Consider the following 9,642-nt stretch of genomic DNA (forward strand, 5'->3'; position numbering starts at 1 on the left):
CTTGGTCATGCTGTGGTTACTAAAAACAAATAAATAGACAAATAACAGTAAAATTAAAAAAAAAGATAACTTAAAATATACCCAAATTTGATGAAATGATGACTTAAAAAGAATTACAGGAGGAAACCTGCCCCATTTCTGTTCCCAGAAGTAGCCCCCTTCCTCTGTCTTGTTGGAGGATGTGAGTGGGCCCAGGTGCCTTATTGGTCTACACCCTCCCTGATCTCTGGCTATCGAAAAGTCAGGCTTTAAGTACTCACCTTTGGTTTTCTGAGCCACGACTCCTGACAAGCTTAGCAGAAAGCAGAGTCCTGGAACAGGGAAGCAGAAGGGAGACATGAAACGATTGAGGAAAGATTCTAGGATATTCTCCAAGGGCTGGGTATCAGTTATCTATTGCTGAATAACAACTATCACAAAATGCAGACATTCATTTTATTATCTCTTGTGGTTTCTATGATTTGGGAATCTGGGAAAGGCTCAGCTGAATAGTTCTGGCTTGGAGCTTCCTATACAGTTGCTGTTAGACAGTGATGGGGCTGGAGCATCTGGGAACTGGCTGGACATGGCTTCATGTAGTCTCAGGGCCTAGGGTAGTTTGGGCTTCCTCCCATCATGTCAGCCTTGGTCAGGCATCTTCAGAGCTCTAAGCATGAGGGTTCTGGCCAACCAGTCTACATCTCCTCTCAAGATCCAGTCCAGGAAGTCATGCAGCTCCATTCCACCATATTCTCTTGGTTACAAGAAAGTCACATGTCCACCCAGATTCAAGTGGACCAGAACCAGAGTCTTTCTCTTGATGGAGGATAGGCAAAATTCCAGAAACACGTCTTGGAAGGGAAGTATTGTTTCTGCCTTTTTGAAAAATGAAGGCTGCCTCTATGTGAAGGCTACTTCTACTGTGGCTGCTAAAGTGCTATTTTCTTCTTCCGCAAACCTTCCCAACATCTGGTGGTATCATCAGCCATGTTCTTGCTTCTGCAAAGACCCGAAGGTGCTGGATAGATGGGTGGCTTTTCTCTTCCTTTCTTAATAAATCTTACACCACTCTGATTGTTAGTTCTCTCCTTACCTTCTTTTCATTCTCTTATAACATAGTAATGTCTAGAATAATTTGCCACTTGCAAGTACAATATACAAAATATTTAACAACTGGTATGTTTCAGGAACCAACCAATCAGAATGGACATTGGAGACCCTCTCTGAGGCAGCAGGTGTTAATCTTTCAGCTGCTGAATTGTGAGGCAGTCGATGGGGTCCCAGGAAAGGGTCTGGGCTGGCAGGAGTGTCCTGGGAGCTGATTCTGGGAAACAATTATTTACACATGGTGTGGAAACATTTCAATATGAACAACCAATGTGGCTCTTCTAGTGTGCACAGGTCCAGTGACTAGTAACCTTATTTGCAACATTGGTTACCTCCTAAGAAAGTGGGTCCTGCAGATGAATGGATAAAAAATGTGGTATATATATATATATATATATATATATATATATATATATATACACACACACACACACAATGGAATGTTATTCAACCTTAAAAAATAAGGCAGTCTTGCCATTTACAGCAACATAGATGAATCTAGAGGACATTACTCTAAGTGAAATGAAACCAGACACAGAAGGACAAATACTGTATGATTTCTCTTATATGAAAAGGAGTCAAACTCACAGAAGAGAATAGAATGGCAGTTACCAGGGCATTCTTTTTCAATGGGTATACAGTTTTTGCTATATAAGATGAATACGTTCTAGAGGTCTGCTGTAAAACATAGCAAATACGTTTAACAACTTGGTGTTGTATACTTCAAAATATGCTAAAAGGATAGATCTCATGTTAGTCATTTTACAAAAAAAGAAAGAAGAAAAAGAAAAACATTTCCACAAATAATGAACATTTTGGAAGTGATAGATATACTTAATATCTTGATTGTGGGGATGATATCATGGGTGTATGGTGTATCCTTATGTCCAAACTCATCAAGATGTATGCATTAAATGTGTGCAATATTTTTGTATGTCAATTACACCTCAATAAAGCCAAAATAAAAAAAGAAAGTGGGTCCTGGTCATGGAAGGTGTCTGTTTACCAAGTTGGATGACAGGTTGGGTGAGGGTGGACTAGTTTGGTGGAGCTGGTAAACTTTGATTCCTGTTGGTAAAGGACTGGGATTGGAGGACTCAAGGCTGAGAGTCTGGTGAAATGGGTGGGGGGGATGTCTTGGCTACCTTGGGGAGGTTCAGAAGATGTGGTGGCTGGTGTCTGTGGAGCAAGACTTGGAGGAGATGGGAATTTTTGGGTTAAAATGCGGCATGCCCTGTGATGAAAACACCCCTCCATCCTGCCTATGAGCACATCAGTGAAATTTCTCTTGAAGAGAGAGACTCATGTCTTGGGGAGAGGATATCCTGGGTGGGGGAAATTGGGCAAAGTTCTAAGGGCAGCCTCCACAATATCCAAGAGGAATTGAGCTCTTACCACATGCCAGGCATTGTTCTAAACATTTTAGGTACATGAACATACTTCAGCTTTCTAACGACTTTAGAAGGTGAATACTAGAAAAATTAATTTTTAGCAAATATCTACTGGCAGATTTTGGTTTTTGGAAGTAATTTTGAGAGCATCTAGTTGCTAAGGAGTTTGCAGATTTCGTTTGCATGCACCGTTTTAAACAATGCTTTGCAAAAGATTCTGAAATGAAAAATAGTATATTGAAAAATTATACTCATGATAGTAATTAAATTACTGTCCCCTGAAATAATGTTTAATAATAAACATATGAACATTCAAAATCCTTATGAAAGAATTATGAACTGGAGAGACAATTTGGGAAGAAAAACTCTAGGGAACAGCATTAAATATTTAATCTTTCCTGCTCTTCAGGTTATACTTCTGACTTTTCCTTTTAATTGCAATTTTTTAAAACAGAGAATTGCAAAATATAGAAATGACCCAGTTTGGAGACATATACAAATGTTTTCTTCTCTCAACCAGAAATTTAGACATAAGGAATAATAACTGGTTTATAAAGAATAAAAATACTTTCCAATATAACTAAAATTGCATCACTGAGACTCTTTTAAAAGCTTAAAAGTCATTCAGCCATCATCCTATAATATTCTTTGTACTGTCTCTAGTGTTATTTTTAGCAGGGAAAAGTTTATGTTTGGCATTTATTAACTTCAACTTCAAAATTATTTTTTTCTGAGCCACCAAATTATGGCTTCTGTTTGTTTTAATGATATTTTAGTTGAATTTATATTATAAACTAGGAGAGTTTGGGGGAGAATGGATACATGTTTATGAATGGCTGAGTCGCTTTGCTGTGCACCTGAAACTATCACAACATTGTTAATCGGCTATACTCCAATATAAGACAAAAAGTTTAAATGGTAAACAAAACAAAGAAAAACAAAACCAGAAAGCTGACTATGAGTGCTATTTCCATAGTAAATCTATAGTTGGAAATATTGAAATTACACAATGATTTACACATTCTAATCTAAATTATTTTATATTATAAACTAGAAAAACCTGATATATAGCTTTTTAAAAAAATGAGTGATCTTAGTGTGAAGGGGTTACTAAATCAGATCATTAAAATATTCATGAGAAAGAGAACACAAATGACATAAATTCTTAAGTTTTTAATTCCCATAAAATATCTCAAATATATAGAAAGAGTAACTGCTGTCAGCCAAACACTGCCTTGGACAGAAATGTGAGAACTTTTAAAAATGACTCACACTCAATCAAACAATAAAAGCAATAATATCTGCAGAAAACTATTTGTAAGTATATGTAAAATAATATGATGTATGTTTTGTCCTATATTTTAAAATAAAAACACATGGAATAAAAAAAAAGAAGGTGCTCTAATTTCATTCTTTTACATGTAGCTGTCCAGTTTTCCTAGCACCACTTATTGAAGAGGCTGTCTTTTCTCCATTGTATATTCTTGCCTCCTTTATCAAAGATAAGATGACCATATATGCGTGGGTTTATCTCTGGGCTTTCTCTCCTGTTCCATTGATCTATATTTCTGTTTTTGTGCCTGTACCATACTCTCTTGATTACTGTGGCTTTGTAGTATAGTCTGAAGTCAGGGAGCCTGATTCCTCCAGCTCTGTTTTTCTTTCTCAAGATTGCTTTGGCTATTCAGGGTCTTTTTGTGTTTCCATACAAATTGTGAAATTTTTTGTTCTAGTTCTGTGAAAAATGCCAGTGGTAGTTTGATAGGGATTGCACTGAGTCTGTAGATTGCTTTGGGTAGTAGAGTTATTTTCACAATGTTGATTCTTCCAATCCAAGAACATGGTATATCTCTCTATCTCTTTGTATCATCTTTAATTCCTTTCATCAGTGTCTTATAATTTTCTGCATACAGGTCTTTTGTCTCCTTCAGGAGGTTTATTCCTAGGTACTTTATTCTTTTTGTTGCAATGGTAAATGGGAGTGTTTTCTTAATATCACTTTCAGTTTTTTCATCATTACTCCTTAACACCATACACAAAAATAAACTCAAATTGGATTAAAGACCTAAATGTAAGGCCAGACACTATCAAACTCTTAGAGAAAAGCATAGGCAGAACACTCTATGACATCAATCACAGCAAGATTCTTTTTGACCCACCTCCTAGAGAAATGGAAATAAAAACAAAAATAAATAAATGGGGGCTTCCCTGGTGGCGCAGTGGTTGAGAGTCCGCCTGCTGATGCAGGGGACACGGGTTCATGCCCCAAGTCGGGAGGATCCCACATGCCGTGGAGCGGCTGGGCCCATGAGCTATGGCCACTGAGCCTGCGCGTCCGGAGCCTGTGCTCCGCAACGGGAGAGGTCACAACAGTGAGAAGCCCGCGTACCGGAAAAAAAAAAAAAAAAAAAAAACCAAAAACTGAATTTAGTGGCTTAAAAAACCAGAAATATATTCCCTTACAATTGCGTAGAAAATTCAATTCTGTCAAAAATCACTCTCATTGGGCTAAAATCAAGGTGTTAGTAGGGCTGATTTGGAAGCTCTAGGGGAGAATCCATCTCCTTGCTTTTTGCAGCTTTTAGAGGCTGCCCACCTTCCTTGGCTCACGGCCCCTTGGTCCATCTTCAAAGCCAGTGGCATAGCAACGTCTCTCCTTTCTGGTCTCTTGTCTCTCTCTGATGAGGACCCTTGTGATTATATTGGACCCACCAGTATAATCCAGGATAATCTGCTCATCTCAAGATCTTTAGCACATCTGCAAAGTCCCTTTGACCATGTGATGGGGTTCAGGACATGCCACCCCAAAATATTCCACTTTGGCATATTCATTATTTTGAGCTGGAGGCAATTGAGAGGCAGAAGATGCAGGACGAGCTTTATGATCTACCCTTTTCTACCTAAAAACTGGCCATAATTTCCCACAAGAAAGGTGCCCTCCCTGTACCAGGATGAGAAGAGCATCTTTACTCCCAGAGACTGTGAATGGACCTTGAAACAGATCTGTACAAACTTACTAAAATAACCCTATCTTCCAATACTTTCCCCTCCTCTGTATCTCCTAGTCACTTCCTCACAATTTATTGCATCTAGCCCCAATCCCTTTGTCTGTCTTGTTTCCTCACACATTTATCATTTCTTTGTCTAAAAGGTACAAAACTTTGTGCTCTGGTCACTTCTTTGGGTCTTCATTTTCTTGTGAAGGCTCCCATGTACATGTTCAAATTTAATTAAATGTTTATGCTTCTCTCCTATTAATCTATCTTATGTCAATTTAATTCTTATTCCCAGCTAGAGACCATAAGAGGGTAGAGGAGAATTTTTACCTCCCCTGTATATGTGAGGTAACATATCCACACGTTTCAGGGGATGTTGACATCTTTGGTGGGGGCTGTTACTCCTCCTCCCAGGCTCTTATTCTAAGTTGCCAGGTCTGTCCCGTGATCAATCACTTATGCAACTGCTTTCATGGAGCATTTTGAATATTTCCAGTGGTCCAATGAATATATTCTCAGCTGGGACGTGAACCGCTTAATGGCAGGATCCTGGAATATTTCTTAATACATTTAAATTTCCCTTTTTCCTACTTTGTATGATGATTAATTTGCAGCAGCTACACTAACATTACAGCTGCCCCAATGACGACTATAGCTTGCAGAGGCAGCTAGTAAAACATAAGGCTGAAAAGTACTTCCTGGTTCCTAAAACTCAGGCAGTCTGGGTACCATCACATTTCCTCAAGGCTAGTCTTCAAGGTGTCCTTCCAGCCCAACCAGCAATCCTGTGCTCAATAATACGGGCATGAGTCTTAAGTTAGAGCTCTCGAAGAGTCATTGGCATGCCAGAATCCCAGAGTTCTAAGAGGCTTTAGAAATCATCAGCTGACTCTTTTTGTTAATGAGAAAAGAGGTCCCCAGGGGTCAAGTACCTCAGACACCAGTCGTGCAAATTGGAGCAGGTTGCTTAACTACTCTAAGTTTCCATATATGAAACAGGGTGATAGCATTGCCTGCCTCCTGGGGTTGGAGCGATGACATAAATGAGGGAATTGTGTAAAGCACAATGTCTGGCTGAAATCACTTCATAAATGCTAGCTGCCTCTATTATCATTTTATTTGCACTAGAATTCTATTTTTAAATTCTTCACCTGATACTCATTCTACTACACTGTCTGTTCCATCTAGTGATGTGGTCGGAGAGGTCATGGATAACTGAAATTCACAAATAATCCATCTCAGAAGTTTCCAGGACTCTGCCTGCAGTTGCCCCAAAGCAGGAAACATCTTTTTTGAGCTTCTCTCATTAAAAGAGTTTTTTAGCTTTACTGAGGCATAATTGATATATAAAAAATTGCACGCTCTCTCACTTAAATTTGACTCCACAGATATATACTGGATACCTCTTATATGTAAGATGTTGCAGAACGGGCTGCAAAAGTGAGGGGACCTTTGCCTTCAAGTAGCTTATATTATTTTGATAGACTTTATGATCTATTACCTGCCTCTGCAACTAAATAAGTGTGAGGTTTTGAGCACCATTTCTGTGATGCCATTTTACATCTGTAATGTGGAGGTACTGTGCGATAATGAATATAGAACATCTTAGCCTGATACCAGGTGCTCAACATATGTTAGCTTTGGTTGATATTGTAGCTATTGATATTGTTATTTGATCTGGAGCCAGAGAATGGAAGGGATTTCAGAGTTGGAGAGCTACCTGCACAGATGTGGTTGTTGAAGCCATGGGATCTTAAGATTCCTCTAGGGAGACAGAGTAGAAAAAGAGAAGGAAAAAACCCAAAGGCATATTAACAAAGATCTGAAGCCAGGAGGCTTGGATTCAAATCCTGGTTCTGCCATTTACAATCTGTGTGACCTTGGATGAGTAACATAACCTCTCTGTGCTCCAGTTTTCTCATCTATAAGATGGAAATAATATTAGTACCCACCTTATGAGCCCATTATGAGAATTAAATGGATTAATATGCAAGGTGCATAGTGAGTGCTTGAAAATTTTGGTTATTATTATTAGTATTCAGGAAAAGGCAAAAGGAGGAGAAAGAAAGAATAGCAAGAGAGGCAGAGGAAAATCAGGGCAGTGCTAGGTCACAGAAGTTATCAAGGAGGAGAGAATATCAGTTAGAAAACAAGACCTGTGAAGAGGGAGATGAACAGCTCATTGGATTTGACCGTAAGGACAATTTTAGGGATATTTGAGAGCGTAGTTTGAAGAGGGTGGTGAGGAAGGAAACCATAACCCAAGGGTGAAAGGAGAGTGTTCAAAGCAGAGCAGAAGAAAGAGGAGAAGGGAAAGACAGCTAATTGTTGAACCAAGTAGCCCCTGATATGGGGTAGGTTAAGGTTACACATACCTGGAAGAAGCGATGACCCTTGCATTCTTGTGTGCAGGTAACACTTGCCAGTCAGCACTCAAAGCTCCCTACTGTGCTCCCTCTCAACCACTTTTCCTATCTCAAGGAAATCTCATGAGAACTGACATGGTCAGCTGACATAGGAAACCACTGACAGAGAAGTGAACTTCTTCCATCTTTCACCATCAGACCCATGGTTCTGCTTTTCATTTTCGTTACCTTTTCTTCACTTGTTTTCAGATGTTTCCTTGGTAGTAGATTTTTCTAGCTATTGCTGATCACCTTTGGGATTACAGAATCAATTGACCCTAGAAAAGGAATGCCCTTTAATTACAGAGCATTGTCTGAGGAGCAGGAAGTGACTGCGGGATCAAAATAAACTTTAAATAACCCTGTGGTTTGGAGGTGGCTAAGCCAGAATTTACAGTATCTCTATCGTTATCTAAAGTTTCTGAAAGTGTCATTTTTTACAAATCTGTGATCCCCCTTCCCCCTCAAAATATGGCACTCACCAGATCTGACTGGAGTCTCAAAGTCTGGTAGAAGGTGATGTATTATTTGGTCATTTGGAGCTATCTAGACCAATTGCAGGATTTGGGAGTCATTGCCTCTCTCAACAAATATTTATTAAGACAAATCTTATTGAGTGACAAGATCTGTGCTACTTTCTAGGGATATAGCAGTGAACAAAATTAACACAATATTTTCTATATAGAACTACAGAGAAAGGGAACATTGGAGGAAAAGCAGGTTTCGGGGGAGAGATAAAATTAAGTTTGGGGTAAGTTGATTTTGAGGTATTGTGATTTCAATATACATTGTATATGTAATCTAGATCACAAAAAAGAGGTCTTTTCCCTCCCACCCCCAGCCAATAGATGGTAGTTATAGCCATGATAATGGATTAAATCATTTAGAGATAGATTATAGAGTGAGAATAGAGTTCTGAGTAAGTAATTTAAAATCAGGGAGTGGAGAGATTTCCCTGGTGGCACAGTGGTTAAGAATCCACCTGTCAGTGTAGGGGACATGGGTTTGAGCCCTGGTCCGGGAAGATCCCACATGCTGTGGAGCAACTAAGCTCATGCGCCACAACTACTGAGCCCGCGCACCAGAACTACTGAAGCCCGCGCCACCTAGGGCCCGTGGTCCGCAACAAGAGAAGCCACTGCAATGAGAAGCCCGCTCACTGCAACTAGAGAAATCCCACGTGCAGCAATGAAGACCCAACCCAGCCATAAATAAATAAATACAGTTATATAAAAAATAAATACAAGCAGGGAGTGGAGGAGCAGCTAATAGACGAGAGAGGGCAAGAGTGGTCAGACAGATGTGGGGGAAATGAGTAGAGTATGGTGTCATGGAAGACCAAGGAAAGAGACCAAAATGAATTAAGACTGAAGAATATTCACAGGACAGAGCAGTAAGGAGGTTGTTCTATTCTAAGAGTAGTTCCAGTGGTGAGGATGATGGTGGTAATGAAGATGGCGGAGGTGGTGGTGATGGTGCTGGTGAAGATAGCAGAGGTGGTGGTGGAGATAATGGTGGCAGTGGGGACAATTGTACTGGTGGTTCTGGTGGTGATAAAGGTGGTGGTTATGGTGATGGTGATGGTGGTGAAAACAGTGAAGGTGGTGGCAGAGATCATGGGAGTGGAGGTGATGGTGGTGGTGATAATAGTGGGGAAGGTGGTGATGGTGATGGTGATGATGATGGAAACCAGAATGAAATAGATTGAGGATAAAATGGGAGGTGAAGAAGTGGAGGCACCAAGTATAGTCAACTCCAGAGAGA

The 9,642-nt window shown here is 39.7% G+C and overlaps 1 protein-coding gene across 2 annotated transcripts in view; it reads right to left on the reverse strand.

Annotated features, from left to right (window-relative positions):
* Nucleotides 1–7,947, reverse strand: part of ADGRE3 (adhesion G protein-coupled receptor E3) — a 41,503-nt gene extending 33,556 nt beyond the window's left edge. Inside the window, exons 1-2 of one of the 2 annotated variants that reach the window (XM_073803212.1) lie at nucleotides 7,849–7,947; nucleotides 261–311 (exon numbers count right to left, since the gene is read on the reverse strand). In XM_073803212.1, the coding sequence (XP_073659313.1) occupies nucleotides 261–311; nucleotides 7,849–7,873 (76 nt within the window). In that variant the 5' untranslated portion in view covers nucleotides 7,874–7,947. The remainder of the gene's footprint in view (nucleotides 1–260; nucleotides 312–7,848) is intronic. The other variant, XM_019934017.3, reaches the window with a different exon arrangement.
* Between the last annotated feature and the right edge of the window lie 1,695 nt (nucleotides 7,948–9,642).

The sequence above is a fragment of the Tursiops truncatus genome, chromosome 3, assembly GCF_011762595.2.
Source record: "Tursiops truncatus isolate mTurTru1 chromosome 3, mTurTru1.mat.Y, whole genome shotgun sequence".
Classification (NCBI taxonomy): Eukaryota; Metazoa; Chordata; class Mammalia; order Artiodactyla; family Delphinidae; genus Tursiops; species Tursiops truncatus.